This window comes from Anguilla rostrata, chromosome 4 (genome assembly GCF_018555375.3).
Source record: "Anguilla rostrata isolate EN2019 chromosome 4, ASM1855537v3, whole genome shotgun sequence".
Taxonomy (NCBI): Eukaryota; Metazoa; Chordata; class Actinopteri; order Anguilliformes; family Anguillidae; genus Anguilla; species Anguilla rostrata.
In genome coordinates this window covers 42,623,403-42,643,688 of record NC_057936.1, presented here as the reverse complement: position 1 = coordinate 42,643,688, position 20,286 = coordinate 42,623,403, and the positions used below count along the sequence as shown (strand labels likewise).

The window sequence follows — 20,286 nt, the reverse complement described above, 5'->3', positions numbered from 1 at the left end:
CTGGCAAATGAAATTCAATATAACTTAATGTAAAGTTCTACATGTGGAGAATAAAAACATAGGGCAGGATTACTTTATGGGTGGTACTAAATTAGAACGTGCACATGTAGAAAAAGACTTGGGAGTAATAGTTGATCAAAGTCTATCAGGGTCTGGTCAATGTGCTGTAGCAGTAAAAAAAAGCCAACAGGATGCTGGGATACATAGCTAGGAGTATTGAGTATAAATCTAAGGAGATCATACTCACCCTATACAATACCCTGTCAAACCACACTTAGAGTATTGTGTGCAGTTCTGGGGACCGTACCACAAGAAAGAGAGAGGCGCTGGAAAAGGTCCAAAGATGGGCAACCATTCCGATGTACAAAAGATAAGTGTTATGAGGAAAAGCTTGAGATGCTTGGACTTTTCAAGCTTAGTAAAAGGAGACTTAGGGGTGATATGATTGAGACTTTTAAATATATTAAAGGGATTAACAAAGTGAACTACAGTAAATTATTCAAGTTGAGTTCGGTTAGCAGAACGAGGGGGCGTAAATGGAAACTGGCAAAGGGTAAATTTCACAGACATTAGGAAATATTTTTTCACACAGAGAGTGGTCAATGTGTGGAACAGCTTGCCTGGACATGTAGTGGAGGCAGAAACACTGGGGGTATTCAAGGCCTGGCTTGATACAGTGTTAGATACTATCTAGCTTTCAGGTAAACTAAGCATTAAGTACAGTTTAGTGGTAGGAATAGACGAGCAGTGTTGGGCTGAATGGCCTGTTCTCGTCTTACGTTACGTTATGTTATGTTATAAGCACAAGAATTTGTTTTTAAAATGTGCCAGTACTTCTTCCTTCCTTCCTTCTCAGTTCTCAAGGGGTGCACCAATTTTCCTGAGTGTAACAGTGTCAGGTTGCGTGTGCCAAGGAAATTGTTCCAAAGAAAATAAAAAATAAAAATAAAAAAAAGAACATTTTATCTTAAGAGAAATATCAGGTAGTACACACACATCTGGGGACAAAACCTGGCTGTTTAAACTGATTTAGATTGACTCAAAGTGCATTTTCTTGCATTGCCCCTCAAACCCCTGAATTCCCAATACCAGGCGTTGTAAAGCTGGAAGGTTGTCACAAACATTTGTAAACGTCTAAAATATCCTCCATTGCACACAAAAACTGAAATAATATTAAAATCCCGGAAAGTGAACTATCCCATTGAGAGCATAAAAGAAGTTGGCAGTATCAAGTAGACAGCAATTTATAATTTCAAGCTGGCCAGTCAAGAAAATTGGTCAAGTCTGTGAAATGCTGTGTGACAATTTTGTTTAAAATGGTACTATACGAAAATAAAGACAGACTCGTTGATTAGAGGGACCAATCTTCCTGAACACAGAAACCTGATGTACTGGTGATACATGCGGTGCTGAATCTTGGCCATACACGATTCTTCCCGCAGGCAGGGGTTTGATCACCAGCATGGCACGTTCATAGCTACTGGCCCTTCTCTATCCATTACCCTCTCTGCTTTTTACCCGTCTGAATAAAGCAAAAAAATTTAAATGAGGGCAGAATGTCCCACTGATGTAATAACTTCACTTATATTGATAGATAGTACTAATAACCCACACAATGTACTGCATTACAACTCTGAAAACCCTTCCCAGCATGTATCATGAGCAGCTTACCATGGCGGCAGAGTCTGGGTCCTTGCCCTGCAGCAGGCCAAGCACCTGGGACAGACAGAGCGAGAAGTGTTCGTACCTGCAGAAAAAAACACACACCACTGAAGCTTTCATGCCACAGTTTGTGACAATTGGCTAACAGCATTGACCACCAACTCTGAGGCACATTAATCTTGTTACAGGGCATCACAGTCTGCAAAGTTTGTGCAGATACACTGATACTGTATCTATATCATCGGTACAGCCAATTCCAATCACTCTACAGAGCACCAACCAGTTAGCAAAGTCGATGCTGTGTGGCAACCTCAAATACCATCATTATGGTGTTAACCTCACAGGGGTAAGGTGTGCTTGGGTTATGCGCAGTGAGGTGTGTGTCATGCGTGCAGGTCTCACCTGGTGAGGTAATCTGCGATCTTGGGATTCTTCAGCAGATCCACTAGGAGATCCACAGCATACTTGCAGGTCAAAGTTCCATCACCATTGACAATGATGTTGAATATGAGCTGGAAGGTCTGGTGTATGTTCTTTGCATGAAACAGCTGAAGAAACAGATCTCCAATTGAGACACCCACTGCAAAACTGAATGCTATTCAGCCCCTCACTACACTGCTCACTATTCAACACAAAACTGTTCACTGCACTCTTTTCGTCATACACTGTTGACTATTTAGCCCCATACAGCACAATGCATTTACACGTATCCAGGGTGCAAGTAGATTTTCCATAAATCGCACATAGGTATATGCAGTTGAGGCCAAAAGTCTACATACACCTAGTTCAAAGATATTCAAACTCAGTTTTTCACAACTACGCACATTTCATGTTACCATACATTTCTTTTGGCAAGTCAATTAGGGCATCTACTTCACATCAGAGGTAATTTTAAAAGAATTGATTAGAGACATATTTATTTCAGCTTTAATTCACTATGTCAGAATTCCAGTGGGTCAAAAGTTTACATGCACCAAGTTGACTGTCTCTTTAAACAGTCTGGAAGATTTCAGAAATTGATGTAATGAATTTTTAGAAGCTTATGATTGGCCAATTATCATAATTAGGAGTTAATTGGCACCTGTGGCTGTATTTAAGGGCCTACCTTTAGAGCCACTGCCTTTTTGCCCTTGATACCATAGGAAAATCCAAGCAACTCAGGAAAGAAAAGTCAGGTTCCTCCTTAGGAGCAATTTCCAAACAACTGAAGGTACCACAAGCATCTGTACAAACAATTGTATGCAAATATAAAAATCTTGGGACCACACTGACATTCATTCAGGAAGGATGCACAAATTAACTGCCAGGGCTGAATGAACTTTGGTCCGAAAGGTTCAACTGAACCCCAAGACAACAACAAAGGAACTGGTGAAGGAGTTGGAGGCATCAGGTACCAAAGTATCTACATCCACCATTAAGAGAATCATACATCACCATGGCCTGAAAGGCTGTTGTGCAAAGAAGAAGCCCCCACTTCACAACCAGCATAAAAAGGCCAAAATGAAGTTTGCAGGTGATCACCAGGACAAAGACCTAGCCTTTTGGAGGAGTGTTCTCTGGCCAGATGAAACAAAAATTGAACGGTTTGGCTAATGATCAGCGCTATCTATGGAGGAAAAAGGGTGAGGCTTTTAATCCGAAGAACAGCATCCAAACTGTGAAGAATGGAGGTGGCAGCATAATGTTGTGGGGGTGTTTTCCTGGAAAAGGGACCGGTGCACTCCAGAAAATAGATGGCATTATGAGGAAGGAGGATTATCTAGAAATACTCAAGCAACAGCTCAAGACATCAGCTAGAATGCTAAAACTTGGTCACAACTGGGTCTTCCAGCAGGACAATGATCCTAAGAATACCTCCACAGTTGTAACAAAATGGCTTAAAGACAACAAAGTGAAAGTATTGGAGTGGCCATCACAAAGCCCTGACCTGAATCCCATAGAAAATTTGTCGACTGAACTGAAAAAGCACGTCCGAGCAAGGAGGCCCACAAACCTGACCGAGTTACACCAGATCTGTCAGGAGGAATGGGCAAAGATTCTGCCAAATTATTGGGGAAGGCTACCCCAAGTGTTTGATTCAAGTTAAGCAATTAAAAGGCAATGCCACTAAATACTAACAGCGTATGTAAACTTTGGACCCACTGAAAATCAGATATAGTACATAAAAGCTGAAATAATTAGCTATTATTTTGAAATTACGCCGTATGGGAATAAAGTAGATACCCTAATTGACTTAACACAGTAAAAGTATGGTAACAAGAAATTAGTGGTGTAGTGCAAAATTGAGTTTGAATGTCTTTAGCCTAGGTGTATGTAAACGTTTGGCCTCAACTGTAAGTTCATATACACTCACCGGCCACTTCATTAGGTCATTAGGTTCAACTGCAAACTGTACCCGTTAACGCAAATATCTAATCAGCCAATCACGTGGCAGCAACTCAATGCAATTAGGCATGTAAACATGGTCAAGACGATCTGCTGAAGTTCAAACCAATCATCAGAATGGGGAAGAAAGGTGATTTAAGTGACTTTGAACGTGGCATGGTTGTTGGTGCCAGACAGGCTGGTTTGAGTATTTCAGAAACTGCTGATCTACTGGGATTTTCACGCACAACCACCTCTAGGGTTTACAGAGAATGGTCCGAAAAAGAGAAAATATCCAGTGAGTGGCAATTCTCTGGGCGAAAATGCCTTGTTGTTGGCAGAGGTCAGAGGAGAATGGCCAGACTGGTTTGAGCTGATAGAAAGGCAACAGTAACTCCAATAACCACTTGTTACAACCGAGGTATGCAGAAGAGCATCTCTGAACGCACACCACGTCAAACCTTGAAGCAGATGGGCTACAGCAGCAGAAGACCACACCGGGTGCCACTCCTGTCACCGAATGAAGTGGCTGGTGAGTGTACACATACATGCTTGTTATCAACATCGTATCAGTTGTTGAACAACATGCTGAGTTGTCATGTTCTCACATTGATTTAAGATATTTTTTTATGCTGATTTTAAGTCTGAGTAACTCAACATTAAAGGAAAAGTCAATGATGGGAGAGTGAGGTTTAATGAAATCAAAAATGGGAGGGGCCACCATATACTATCAATGACACCCTATATTTTGAACCAATCTGTGAGCTTTCCTGTGGAGAGCACAATATAATTTTTCCATGCAAATCAATGAATGGAAAGTCATTGTAGGTCCACACATTGTTGGGTTAATGAAATCGCTCCACTAATCTGTAAGACAATCAGAGATCATAAAATAGGAATACAAACAACGTGTTACCCCTTTTTACGTATAAACCCGTATGGAGTACTCAACCAATCACAAAACAAATTAACAACTAGAACAACATCCAGCATAACTGGTGTAAACTTTTTGATCATACTCCCTCAATACCATAGGGGATCCAGAAAGTATTCCCAGGCAGCATCAACCAAACACAACTGGCATCTTTCAGTTTATTAGCAATGCACACTGTGACTGGTGGAGTTCCACCAAAAGTGATTACATGTGATTCCTTTGCCAATTTTATTATTCCTGATGGCAGTAAGGCTGTGAATGGGGGAGTGATGTATTGTGGCATGCTGGTCTTACCTTTTCCCCAACTCCTTCATTCAGGGTGAGGCTGGCCAATATGGACAGCGCAAACACCACCACTGTCAGGCTGCTATGAGCCAGAAAGTTAATGAGCGTCCTGTAGAAAGCTTTAACATGGCTCTACAAGAGAAAGCAGAATCCCAGACAAGATCATAATTAAATCAGTAAGTTTATGAGGTTCCTGTAGAAATCTGTAACATGACACTACATCCTTAACATAGGAGACTCCTGCCAGGTGACAGAACACTGAAACAGTTTGGTATCCTAGTGCTTTGTTGCGCTTCCTATGAATTCTGAAATTTTGAATTTTAAATTCTGTGCAAAAGTAACTTGTTACAGCTCAGAGCCCATGGGGCTCAAAATTGAAGTAGCTTACAGCATTTAATGAGAAACAGAGTCAGCTAAAACTAGCTGAAACCATTAAAATTCAACTTACTTTTTAAATTATATTTTAAACCAAACAATAAATGACAGTAAATGTTGTCATTGACATTAACTTCACAGACTTGCATAGGTTCTCCCATATTTTTATCAATTTGGGATCTTAAGGAAACTTTTTTAAATTACAGATATCCCTGGTCCTGCGGTGGCTGCACAGTGGTCAGACCAGCATTCAAGCACACACAATTCACTGCATAAGTTTTTCAACATTGTGGACTAATATCAAATGGAATAAGGCTCTGATAGGTAGTCCAGTCAAGAAGTGTGCAAATATAGGCCTATATTATAAAACTAAGTTACAAACAATGGTGATTTTCCACAACACCTGCAAATTTACTGTTGGCGGACAAGCGTGATTGTATTTACACATTCACAAAGAGTATGTGTTAAAAATGCAAGGAAATCAGTCACACTGTACAGCCCTGCTAAAAGAGAACTGGTCTACTAGGCCAAAAAATTGCCTACACCTGCCATAAACGACAAATACACATACACAGCCTTCATACAGTTGAGGCCAAAAGTTTACATGCACCTAGACTAAAGATATTCAAACTCAGTTTTTCACAACTACGCACATTTCATGTTACCATACATTTCTTTTGGAAGGCAATTAGGGCATCTACTTTGTTCACATCAGAGGTCATTTTAAAACAATCGATCAGAGACAGATTTATTTCAGCTTTACTTCACTATGTCAGAATTCCAGTGGGTCAAAAGTTTACATACACCAAGTTGACTGTCTCTTTAAACAGTCTGGAAGATTCCAGAAATTGATGTAATGACTTTTTTGAAGCTTCTGATTGGCCAGCTGTCATAATTAGGAGTTAATTGGGAGTTAAAGGGGAATTTCACTTTCTAACACTTCTGGGGTCATTTTCACACCTACCTGGGCTTTAGTGTGCACCCAGACAGTTTTTAGGTTCCTTGCGTCAATATTTAGATATGTGATACCCGTGTGAGCAAACCCCCCCCCCCATCCAATATAAGCCCATTCAACATCAAACTCCACATTAGACTCATTGTAAACAGACGTCCGTGCTTCTCATGACTGATACTGTCCTTCTAATGGATGTGTCACCCTTCATTTTTCGATTAGTTATTTCATTTTAAATGTCTAACGTTAGAAACAAAGACCTATTTTTTTTAACGCAAGTCCACATAGTAGTACTGTTTCCAAATTTTTTCATCTTCGATTTTGTTTCATGGCAAAATCGAGAAGAAGCGAAGCAAAACATTCAGTTAACTTAACGTTGAAATCGAACAAACTACATCAGAAAAAAATTTGTGGACCTCCACAACTTCGGTTCCTCGTTAGGAGCAATTTCCAAACAACTGAAGGTACCACAAGCATCTGTACAAACAATTGTATGCAAATATAAAAGTCTTGGGACCACACAGACATTGCATTGTTCAGGAAGGAGGCACAAATTAACTCCCAGGGCTGAATGAACTTTGGTCCGAAAGATTCAACTGAACCCCAAGATAACAACAAAGGAATTGGTGAAAAGGTTGGAGGCATCAGGTACCAAAGTATCTATATCCACCATTAAGAGAATCCTACATTGCCATGGCCTGAAAGGCTGTTGCGCAAGGAAGAAGCTCCTATTCCAAGACCGGCATAAAAAAGCCAGAATGAGGTTTGAAGGTGATCACCAGGATGAAGATCTAGCTTTTTGGAGGAGTGTTCTCTGGTCAGATGAATTATGAACAAAAATTGAACTGTTTAATCATGATCAGCACTATGAATGAAGGGAAAATTCGGCGCTGTGAGAGACGGCAGCCTTTCCAGTTGCTCCACAGCACCGTGTTTGTTTGGTTCAGTTTTTGCTATTATTGCTATTTCTTTTTATTTTAAAATTGTATCGTAAGTTTTCTGTTATCTTTGCTATTCCTGCTCGTCTGTGTAGTGTGTTTTTTTCTATATCCTGTGGATATGTGTAACCTATCAACACATCCAAGAACCAGCTCGCTTGTGTATTCAAGAGAGGAACTGCTGGCTCTGAAGATGTCGCAAGCCGGAGTAAGACATCACATTCCGGCAGAACTAAGGAGGAAATACCGAGGCTGCAAGGCTGGCGCTAAGGTTAAGGCTAGGCTAACGGACAAGCGAAGGCGTTTTAAACCATCGATACCCTCCATAATGATGGGGAATGTTAACGCACTGGCGAATAAGATGGACGAGTTGTCAGCGCTCATCAACCACCAGCGGATTTATCGGGAGAGCAGCTTGTTTCTCTTCACGGAGACGTGGCTAACCTGCTGCACACCAGATACTAATGTGGACTTGCCGGGTTTCAGCTCAGTGAGAGCCGATAGAGACACGAAAGCCTGCGGAAAAAGCAAAGGTGGGGGTCTCATTTTATACATTAACAACCGATGGTGTAACCCAGGACATGTTAATACGAAGGTGATCTTATGTTGCCGGGATCTAGAGCTGCTAGCCGTTAGCCTGCGGCCATACCATCTACCGAGGGAGTTCAGTCACGTGATTGCGTCTGTGTTTACATTCCTCCGAGAGCTGACGCAGCCACTGCCTGTGAGAAGATACATTCAATCACAGCTAGGCTGCAGACACAACATCCAGAGGCGTTTATCGCCATTTCAGGTGACTTTAATCATGTCACCCTGGAATCCACACTGACTGCATTCCACCAGTTTGTGGATTGTCCCACAAGGAACAACAGGACAATAGACCTACTTTATGCTAATGTGAGAGAGGCATACAGGGCCACCCCCCTCCCCCCACTGGGGAAATCTGACCACAACCTGGTTTACCTGCAGCCACAGTACACCCCCCTGGTGAAAAGACAACCAGCCACAAAACACACTTTTAGGAGATGGTCTCCTGAAGTGGAGGATGCCCTAAGAGACTGTTTTGAAACCACGGACGGGAGTGTGCTACAGAGTTCGCATGGAGAGGACATAGAGGGACTGACACACTGCCTGGCGGATTACCTTAATTTCTGTATGGATGTGGTTGCCCCTGCTAAAGCTGTGCGTTGTTTCCCTAATAATAAACCTTGGGTAACACGTGAGGTGAAAACGGTCCTCAACAAGAAGAAGGTGGCCTTCAAAAATGGGGACAAGGAGGCAATAAAGTCAGCACAACGCGAACTGAAGCTGTGCCTGAGGGAGGCGAAAGAGAGCTACAGAGGGAAGGTGGAGCAGAGACTGCAGGCAAACAACATGAGGGAGGTCTGGGATGGTGTGAGAACCCTCACAGGCTACAAAGCGAAGAGCAGTGTAGAGGGGGGGACAGTGGAGAAGGCGAACGAGCTCAACAATTTTTTCAACCGGTTCGACCGGTCCCCTCCACCCATCCCCCACCCCCCTCTAACCAACTCCAGAGCTGACCCCTCTTCCCTGCCCACCTCCCATCCCCCTCCCTGCATCACTGCGGACCAGGTCAGGAGTGAACTGAGGAAGGTTCGCCCCAGGAAAGCAGCTGGCCCGGACAAGGTGTGTCCCAGGCTGTTAAAGACCTGCGCCGCTGAACTGGGGGAGCCTCTACAGTACGTCTTCAACCTCAGTTTACAACTAGGGAGAGTGCCCACCCTGTGGAAGACATCCTGCATCGTTCCGGTTCCGAAAAAGAACCGGCCAAGTGAGATGAATGACTACAGACCGGTGGCACTCACATCACACATCATGAAGACACTGGAGAGGCTCCTCCTCAACCTCCTCAGGCCTCAGGTGCAGCATGCTCAGGACCCGCTACAGTTTGCATATCGGACAGAAGTTGGGGTGGAGGATGCTATCCTCTACCTCCTGCATCGGGCCCACTCGCATCTGGACAAGGGAAGTGGCACGGTCAGGATTTTGTTTCTGGACTTCTCGAGTGCCTTCAATACCATCCAGCCCCTTTTGCTTCAAGACAAACTGGCTAGGATACGAGTGGACCCCCGCTTGGTGTCATGGATTACCAACTACCTCACAGACCGGTCACAGTATGTCAGGTTGAAGGACATCACATCTGACACTGTGGTCAGCAGCACAGGAGCACCCCAAGGGACTGTGCTGGCTCCTCTACTCTTCACCCTATACACTTCGGACTTCAGCTATAACTCTGAGTTGTGTCACATTCAGAAGTTTGCTGATGACACGGCCATCATGGGGTGTATTAGGGGGAACGGGAGGAGGAGTATAGGAGTCTGGTGAGGGACTTTGTCATCTGGTGCCACACTAATCACCTGCAGCTCAACACCTCAAAAACAAAAGAACTGGTCATAGACTTTGGAAAGTCCAGACCACGCCCCCAACCAGTCCAAATTGAGGGGGTTGAAGTTGAGGCTGTGGGCAGCTACAGGTACCTAGGGCTGGTGCTGGATGACAAGTTGGACTGGTCCAACAACACTGACAATCTCTATAAGAAGGGCCAAAGCAGACTGTACTTCCTGAGGAGGCTGCGATCGTTTAACATCTGCAGGAAACTCCTGTGGATGTTTTACGAGTCGGTAATAGCCAGCGTCCTGTTCTATGCTGTAGTGTGCTGGGGGGGCAGCACATCAAAGAGGGACTCCTCCAGGCTGGACAAGCTGATCAGGCGGGCCGGCTCTGTGGTTGGCGTGAAGCTGGACTCCCTGGTGACAGTGGCGGAAAAGAGGACACTAGAAAAACTGCTGGCAATTCTGGACAATACCAGCCATCCCCTGCACACTGTCATCAGCAACCAGAGAAGTATGTTCAGCGACAGGCTGCTGCTCCCGAGGATCAACACGAACAGACTGAAAAATTCCTTTGTTCCCCGTGCCATCAGACTGCACAACTCCAAAGTTGGAAGGGAGAGGAGGGGGTGGGGGAGGATAGGTTAGGTCTGAGGTCTGAGGAAGTAGAGTTGGGCCTGATCACCTGAACATCATCATCATCACACTGAACAGTCTCATTATTTATTGTTTACTTCCTATTTAATTAAACTGGAACAACCGCTGCTATTTTATATAACCGCTGCTACTTTATTCTTTATTTATTTTCTGTATATTGTTACTATCTCTATGTTTGGTGTGTGATGTTTAACTTGTTAACTTTTTAACTTATGGTGCTGTACTCACTGGAAACCTGAATTTCCCTAAGGGAACTTCCCTACGGGATCAATAAAGTTTCTATCTATCTATCTATCTAAAAGGGTGAGGCTTTTAATACGTAGAACACCATTCCAACTGTGAAGCATGGGAGTGGCAGCATCATGTTGTGGGGGTGTTTTGCTGGAAAAGGGACTGGTGCACGTCAGAAAATAGATGGCATCATGAGGAAAGAGGATCTAGAAATACTGAAGCAACACCTCAAGATATCAGCTAGAAAGTTAAAACTTGGTCACAACCGCATCTTCCAGCAGGAAACCTGACTGAGTTATACCAGTTCTGTTAGGAGGAATGGGCAAAAATTCCGGAAAAGTATTGTGAGAAGCTTGTGGAAGGCTACCCCAAGCTTTTGATTCAAGTTAAGTAATTAAAAAGCAATGCTACCAAACACTAAAAAAGTGGATGTAAACTTTTTACCCACTGAAAACCTGATATAGTACATAAAAACTGAAATAAATCTGTCTGAGATATTATTTTGAAATGACCTCACATGGAAATAAAGTAGATACCCTAATTGACTTGGCACAAGAACTGTATGGTAACATGAAACGTGTGGAGTTGTGAAAAACTGAGTTTGAATGTCGTTAGCCTCAGTGTATGTAAACTTTTGGCCTCAACTATACTTGTAACCCACCGTAGCCTCCACTGACACAGCAGCAGCATGGTCTAGAGCAGGATTTAAGCCCGGGACACCAGGTGAATTAAATCTCTGGTCATCAGTGGCAAAAACCACTCAATTAACTACCAGGTAGAGAAGAAAACCAGCAGTACTACTGGCCCAGTATATCTCTCACCAAAGACTTGACGTGGGTCTGCACAAACAGATTACTCCGACACAGGTTTGCCAGCACACCCAGGCAGGGCATTGTGATGTCTTCATTGGGAGACTGGCTGAAAGACCAAAGGGACAGAGAAAGGCTTAAATTAGCTCAATGAAGGAAGGGGGAGAGAGGATGCAGGCGGAAGACAGGGTTTCTAAAAGAGGATGAGTGGTAGGCAAGAGTCAGTGTTTCTCAGACAGGAGGTGCAGAAGGTAGAAGGCAGGGTATCTGAGAGAGATGGAGCTGGAGGAGCTGGGTGTGGGAGTCGGGTCTCAAAGAGAGGCAGGGCTGCAGGTAAGAGGCAGTTTTTCTAGAAGAGAGGCTGAAGACGGGAAATGAGATATGCTTACACATGCTGTATGAGGAAGGCTATGAGCTCATCCATGTAAGGGGTACAGTGGGGTATCCTCATGCTGTAGGTGAGCTTCTGTAAGACCTGCAGGCACTGAGATGGAGAGAGACACTGAGGGGGAGGGGTGCAACAATATCAGAATTTCCACACCTTTTCAGAAGTAAAATTCAAGGACTTTTCAGGCGTTTTTAAAGATAATAATCATGAATCTTTTAGCACCTCATGGCTATTAATGGTTGAAATATTTAAACTGTTTCAACAGATTGCCAAGTTGTGATCATACTACAATTGAAAGCAAAGAAATCCAAGCATTTTCAAGCATTTTATTCAAAATGCAAGTGCCTTCAGGACCCTGAATATGCCATTTCAAAAATTCAAGTATTTCTAGCACCTGTGTGAACGTAGCAGTCAAACAATACATTACAGTCACTTAGCAGACATTCTTATCCAACGCTCTTATCCAGAGTGACTTACACAACTTTTTTTTACATAGCATTTACATTGCATGTATTTATACAGCTGGATATAGCCTATACTGAACCAATGCAGGTTAAGTACCTCGTAGCGTCCTACCTGGCAGCGTCCTACCCGGGAATCAAATCTGTGACCATCTGGTCACAAGACCTGTACCATACCCATTATACTACACTGCCGCCCTCAAACTTTCGAGCAACTACAGAAACATGGTCATAAAATCTGGGATTTATAAATAAATAATATGACCAAATGAGAGAGCGATGTGTCAAAAAAAGTGCTTGTGTGGCATTATATGAGTCGGGGCTTTTCCTGTGCGTGTTACCTGCAGTACAACAGGCTCCCTGGGGGTGGCACTGTTGCAGTGGATAACAGAGGCCAAAGTGCCAGTGAGGTTATATCTGCTGTGGAGGGCTTCTCTGCTCTCATCGTCAGCAGCTGCTTCAAAAAAAATGTTTTAATTACAATAGTAAAACATGATGGAAAGGTAAGAAGCTACTCTAGAACGCCATCAAGACACTGGTGAAGTTGAGAAAGAATCAAGATACATGAGATACACATTTTATATATACACATACACACTTTGACTCAGACACTAATGACAGACAAATTATGAGAGTAAATAAGGCAAAAATACTCAGGATGCAGAAGACCGGTAGGGCATACAGAGAGAGCAGACATACAAACACAAGAGACAGCCAGGAAAAACATGGAGACTGACTGACAGACAGCCAGGCTAATACCAAGCTGGGCCAGCAGAGAGATGATGGTTCCAGTGAGGGCAGGGCAGGTGTTGGGGTCCCCCACCAGCTCCACCAATCCACTCAGGCACTCACTGGGCAGAACCTGGCCAGACACCAGCAACCTGCCACACTTCACACCAGACAAGTCCTACACAACCAGCACAGGACACAAGACAAACCCAGTCTGAGAGCTGCACAAGAAAGAAACATTGGGGCTGTCAAACCACAATTCAACAAACAATACAAAACTCATAAATAAATAACAAAACAACAGATAAAAAAATGACAATATAAATGAACAAAACATGCAACGTATGCTTACATTAAGACCAGAAACCATCAAAGTGCTTAATTTAGTACACAAAAAAATGAAGTGTCAATTCTCTACCGTAGGTTTTCAAAATCAGACGCAGAAATGTGTGCTATAGCCACAATACCATACAGCAGCAAAGGTAAGGATAGTCACTCTTAACAAGCTCAGCCACACTTTGGTGAGATAATGACCTGTCAGTGCGTTACATTTAGTAAGAGGGCCGACATTGGTTCACCTTGAAGTTTACATTATCCGTATATAATGTGCAGTGAGGACGTGTAAATAATGACACTTAAGTTACCTATCAGACCGAAACATGTTGTCCCTCTGCTGCAACATGTTTATTTGATGAATAAAAACTAAATCTGGCTGACAGACGGTTGGAGGGCAACATAGCGGGCAACCAAGCATGTAAGTTAGCTTAAAAAAAAAATACTACGATATACGCGGTCATACAGACAGCCAGGTAAAGTAGTCTACGAGTAACACGTTAACGCGAAAATAAAATTGACAGGCCATCTCCAATAAGTTAAAAAAATCTCCGCCTCACGTCGATCTGTGTCTTGAGCTGTGAAGCATTGGTCGCCGATCTGTTGTTTCTGTACTGACTGATGGCCAGCAACAGTGACTTCAGACACGTAGTTGCGTCCATCCTACAAAATGCAAGAGGTGAACATTACCAGTGATGTAGCTGGTTGTACGCACATCGCTAACAAACTGGCTAATGCTATTCAGTAGCAATTCCATTGTCTTACCAACTAGCAGGCTCACGTCAATGCTTGTTGTAGCCTATATTTATGATATGCATCCGTAACTATAGATCTAGTTCAGCTATATAATCGAATCGGAAGGAGAGAGCTAACTAGGTAGTTGGTAAGCAATCTTAACAAAGCAAAGCTTAATGACGTTAATTAAACTGTCTGATCTCGTTTTGCGAATCGACTCACCTCTGCATAACAGGGATACTACGACAATTGTTTGATGATGTCAAAATGAATCGTATATGTTATCAAATGCATATAAAATTGTTGACCTACGATATAGCAGTACAATGCTCTCATTCCGAACAACTTAACTTCCTCCCGCTTTCCACTTTGAACAACCGGAAGAGTCCATAATCTTTATGGGGTACAAACAGGCAAAGCGATAACATATAAACAAAATAAACACTTCCAGGTTCTTACGTTTGTTTGTAAAATCATACAAAAACTGTTATTGTACAACAATAAAAGCCCACAACCTTTAAACAAGTCCACAATTAGAAAATATATTTCGCACGTCTAATGTACGTAGCCTTTTTCATTCGTCACACAGTAGTCAAGGTGCTGCGAGGGCTTACGTCTTTCCGGTTTATGATACGAAACTGAATCTCAAAAGTGACCCTCCCACTACCCTTGCAGCGACATCTCCCTCATAAATGCCCAACAACAACACATTTTCTTACCCACCCTCAGTCCCACAGTCAACATTCCTAGCCACAGCGTTACGATATCAATACTTTTGATGGAAGGTATATATTTGAATTAATTTGAATGAATGATAGTGCTTTGTATGTGTGAGTAACTTGGCATTTTTGTACGTCGAAAACGTGTTTTTCATCAGATCAGGATTACGCAAGTGATGTGTTTTAATGTTGAACCCTATTGTAATCTTCGTATACTATTATATAAATAAATGCATACTATTTATATAAATATAATATTTGAACAATTATAACACTGAGTTGACTTTTTATTTAGTCAAATAATTTCATTATTTCAAAATCAAAAGATGAATGAATGGAATAATAAAAGCACAAACACGCAAAACAAGCTTTACAACCGTGTTTTTTTTTTCTTTTCATTTATGCACACAATACAAACAGTTTAGGGCACTCATGAAATCCGCTTGCTTCCTACGAACAAACTGATAGGAACAATTTAAATTAAAGCCACAAGTGGCATTGGGAGGGGTCCCAGCATTGGCACTATTGCGCCCCCTATAGAGCGATTTTAAAATGGTTTTGTCCTCGTGATCATATACCTTCACCCAACATATCTACTGAATATCATGAAGATTGTATAAAATATTGATGACTTACGGCCAATTTTGTGCTAAGAGACGCTGTCGGATTACTTAAGCCGCGTTTCCACCCAAAGTACCCGGAACTTTTAGTCCCAGGAACTACTTTTCAAGGAACTAAAAGGTTCCTTCCATAGACATTGGGATGGCAGGTATGCCATCCCGCCAAGTTACGCCTTGGCGGGGGCATGCCCCATACCTATACAGCACTGAGAGTTTGGCACTTTTCAGGGTTCCCCACAGAAATAACCACAACAGCCACAGACACTCAGCCCTTAAAAACATTAAATTCTGTACATTCTGACCCCATTTCAACAGACAGATTTCATAAACAACTTCACATGTCCACACAATAAAGCCCCAAACTAAGGGGATTTTGCGTTTTCTCCTCCTTCTTCTCTTTCCTCTTCTTCTTCTTCTTCTTCTTCTTCCTCTTCTCATTCTTATTTTTCCTGCCGCCTATCCCACTAACATGTCTTCCCATTGGACATTTCACCGATATCAACCAAATCTTCATCTACACGACCCAATCAAAAACTTGCATACACACGCAAAATACCCATACCTTTTTACTCTGAAACATTTCCAGTTTAAACAGCTAGTCTGCCTGTGGCCCGCGGGCGCCAGCCGTGTATAGGTGTAACACGCTTACATAAGAACAAAGGTTCGAATCCACCCATGGGCAAATAAATAATCGTTTAAAATTGATTTGTTTTTCACAGAAGTGTCTCAGATATCGCTTCTTCTTTTTTAGGTTTGATATTAACATGATATTTGTTCTCCACCTCCATTTTATTATGGAGAGGATCAGGAAATCTTTTCTGCCAAATCAATACACATAAAGTTATCAAAGTATTTACATCAGATCAATTATTGCAACAGTACAAATAGGATTACAACATTACATATTACAATTTTTAATAAATATATAAGCACAACAACAGCCAAGTACAGATGTAAAGCTATATTTGTATTTTTGTTCGTAACAGTATTAGCAGGGTTGATATGCACAAGCATGAAATGGGATTGGGGCTGGGACTGGAGCAGGTGGATTTACCAAGGCTGCAAGGTGACAACTGGCACACATGCAGTCAGACTCCCTGCAGTCACATGCTGCCACGGCTGCTGGGTCTCCTGAAGCTCCTTTCATACACTCATTTCAAATCTGTTGACTGCAACACGCTCCAAAAAAGTTGGGACAGTCGAGTGTTTACCACTGTGTAACATCACCATTTCTTTTAATAACGCTTATTAAATTTGGGCAATATTTTTCAAGTCAAAGCAAATTTAAAAATGACTGCTTTCTGTTTTATTTGCATTTCATTTACCGTCTCGACTTTTTTAGAATTGGGGATGTACATACATATTTTCAGGGTGCCATAATGTTCAGGACAAATGGTTTCACATGTGTTTCTGATTAGTCAGGTGTGTTCAATTGCTTCTTCAGTACAATTATAAGGTATGCCAATGGAAGGAAGCCATTATGAGGCTGGGATATATGAAAAAACAGTCAGAGACAAAGGCCAAACCTTAAGCTTACCAAAGTCAACGCTTGGAACATCATTAAGAACGAGAGCACTGGTGAGCTCAGTAATCATAAAGGGCCTGGTAGGCCAAGGTGGACCTATACAGTTGATGACCAAAGAATTCTCGCTATAATGAAATAACATTAACTCTAAAACAGAGACCTGGACAGTAAAATTTGGGGAGGGTTTATATTTTCATGGGAACTGTACATCATGATGCTGTATAAATGGTAGGTTCTTTATGCCCTTGACCTTATGTTTTGCTATTTTGATACACAACCTTGTGTAGCTCTATCACCCAGTATTATCAAATTCTCAACATGATTTTCCACTGATCTCCCTTTTTTGTGTGCTGTCAATTCAGGGGATAGGGTGGGAGGGGTAGTTAATATGAATTGCATTACACCAATTCTGTATTGTCTGAAGGTGGAGGCAGCAATATTTGTACTGTGTCCTATTGTATATTTAATAGTTAAACTGACTAATAATGATAATAATAATAATAATAATAATAATAATAATAATAATGGTAAGTATAGAAACATATAGATAGGAAAGCGTTTGTTAAGATGGCTGAATGACAGTACTGACAATGAACAATTAGAGATGGCATTACTTATTGCCTTGACAGCAATAGTGTAATAAGTAATAATAATTTAAAAAATGTATGTCTAGACCGTGACGTGTTACACAAGACACATGTAAAGGGGGCAATACCAATAATGATGATGATACCAGCAATAATATAGTGAGGGGGAAATGAAACATATTGTAAACTAAACCCTAATATGATTGCAGGGCCATGTTAATAATAGCTGATGTATTGAGACACAAACGTGCACATATACACATGTCCCATTTACCTGCAATATTCTCACTTAGAAGTGTTATTATGTACGGACAAGCCAACGAACGGGACGTGAAAACCAATAATGAAGTCAAGTAGGAAAAATGAAACTACTGATCTTCTAGCTGAAATAATGGGGGGGGGGGGGGGAGGGGGCAAGGTTACAGTCTTGGGAACATGGGGTCCTAGGTTCAAGCCCAGCTAGGAACACGTTTCTTTAACCTGCTTTTACCCTCACTAGTAATTGTCTACTACTTCTCAATTATTGCTTTTGCACCATATCTACCCGCCGTTCACCGAACGTATACACTGCATTATGACGTACCGTCTGCACGTTCAGTTATTAACCGGCTACAATATTGCAAAGCCATATGGATTCAACTTCTGTGCTTACTGGCCTGTGTTCTTTTTTAAAACCACGGACAGGTTTGCTAATGATATTTCACGCATTGCATAGCTATGTTATGGTGCTGCACTAACAAAGTCACAGACTGGTAAACTGGTTGAAGGATTGAATCCCGCCTCGCCCTCAGGCAGATAATTTCCTCTTTTACACTAACGTTTTCTTACGCTTATATTTGCTTTACCAAAACTCACGCATGGCCATCCATATGCATCTCATGACGGCAAATGTATTCCTTTTATTAACAAGTTACACCAGTTCACCACTGTGCCATTTCTACTAACTATATTTCTTCACTTGGCGGTAGCGGTACAAAACCTTCTTATCAGCAAACGCCACGTTTCTACATTCATGTTACCTCGCCCTGTTGTCTATCTAGCCACATACAAACAATTACTACGTACATACGTTCTGCAACTCCCCATTGAAACATTACATTTAAAATCATGACTCACTCATTATTATAACTACAACTACTGAACGTGAGAAAAGCACATCAATGCAATAGATTTCACACATTACTTAATCCTCCACTTTAACAACTAATGCTTTATACAGACTGTTATATATACCGTTCGATCAGGAAACTAAGCTCGCTCATGGTCACTTCATTTATTTCGCACTATAGTCTGTGATCATGTCAACCTTCACCTACATGCCCATTCTGCTAAAAACATATTGTTTCAACTACGCAATTTCATAATTTCTCCGAATTTCTCTCAAACTGTTGTTATTTTCTCATATGCAAAGCCTACTGGGACATATGCGTCTGCTCCTATTCGCCACTATCAAGTTTTCTGGTTCTAGCTTAGCAAAACAGAGAAGAGGATTCCTACTTGCAGATAAGCCTATCAAAATGCCTTATAAACCTTACAAACACTAAAAGTGCATCTCCACGAATTAACAGACAACGGAGCAGGACATAAGGGTACACAAGTTGCAACCTAGGGAGCTCTAATTCTATGGGCTTGCTGATTCTTTTGTCAATCAAGGCTCGTTGGATGGCCATCAAATCCGTGAGTACATACACTGGCCATATTTCACCTGCGTTTCTGATGCGTTTACACTTACGCCACCGCACCCTTTGTCGCAGCCACTGTTTCACATATATAGCAAACCAAAACTGCTAAACGGTACACGTTCATCAGACTGTACAAATTCACACAAGGATAGCCATAATCCACAACCGTTTCTTACAGGGTCACTTCGCATTTCTCACTCTCATAATAAAACGCTTTGCAAAAAGAAATTATATCTAAAAAAAACATGTTTTCAACATACAAAAATGCCAAGTTACTCACACATAGAAGACATACACCGTCTATAACTCATTCATTCAGACTGCCAAAATCCAGGCCTGCCATTAAAAGTATTGATATCAAAATGACGCCAAGTTATGGTACTACAAACAATATAGGCTATCTTGCCTCACCAAAATTAAATAAGATGTATTCCAAAGCAATGCTACCCAATATTTCCTCAATTCTTTCAAGTCACTTGAAAGACGTCAGTGTCGTATCTATTTAAGTTCCCTTCTCCTTGACTCAGGTGCTGGATCCTTGTTTGTTTGTGTGTGCCTCTGATTGTGTTTCTGCCCCGCATGTTTCCTCCTGAGAGTAGCTTCCTGTGTTTTTGCCCACGTTCCATTTTTACGTGCTTTTGGATTTTCTTTGTTTCCTTAGTTTTGAAAATTTACTTTGTTTTTTAGGAGTTGCCCTGCGAGGCCTTTTGTTCCCTTTTGTTCCAGATTTGTTTGTTCTGTTTCTTGTTAAGTAAAGTCTTTGTTTCTTACCATTTGGAGTTTTGAGTTTTTTCCCCTCACTGTGTTTGGGTCCTAACCCCCCACTACTTCCTGACACAAGGTTACTGATGCTTTTCCATATAGGCTAATCGCAAAATGACAAGAATGAATAGAACGAAAACTCGGACTTGCGTGAAAATTCAAATTAATATTGCAGTGGTACAGCCAC

The 20,286-nt window shown here is 41.8% G+C and overlaps 1 protein-coding gene across 7 annotated transcripts in view; it reads right to left on the bottom strand.

The window, feature by feature from the left end:
- The window catches only part of cip2a (cellular inhibitor of PP2A), a 37,929-nt gene extending 23,116 nt beyond the window's left edge, over window positions 1–14,813 (bottom strand). The window contains exons 1-9 of one of the 7 annotated variants that reach the window (XM_064332708.1): window positions 14,664–14,813; window positions 14,030–14,132; window positions 13,167–13,314; window positions 12,749–12,864; window positions 11,948–12,060; window positions 11,571–11,667; window positions 5,255–5,377; window positions 2,065–2,210; window positions 1,672–1,747 (exon numbers count right to left, since the gene is read on the bottom strand). In XM_064332708.1, coding sequence (XP_064188778.1) covers window positions 1,672–1,747; window positions 2,065–2,210; window positions 5,255–5,377; window positions 11,571–11,667; window positions 11,948–12,060; window positions 12,749–12,864; window positions 13,167–13,314; window positions 14,030–14,131 — 921 coding nt within the window. In that variant the 5' untranslated portion in view covers window position 14,132; window positions 14,664–14,813. Of the gene's footprint in view, window positions 1–1,671; window positions 1,748–2,064; window positions 2,211–5,254; window positions 5,378–11,570; window positions 11,668–11,947; window positions 12,061–12,748; window positions 12,865–13,166; window positions 13,315–14,029; window positions 14,133–14,426 lie in introns of all 7 variants that reach the window. The other 6 variants (XM_064332705.1, XM_064332707.1, XM_064332709.1 and 3 more) reach the window with 6 other exon arrangements.
- Window positions 14,814–20,286: the final 5,473 nt, after the last annotated feature.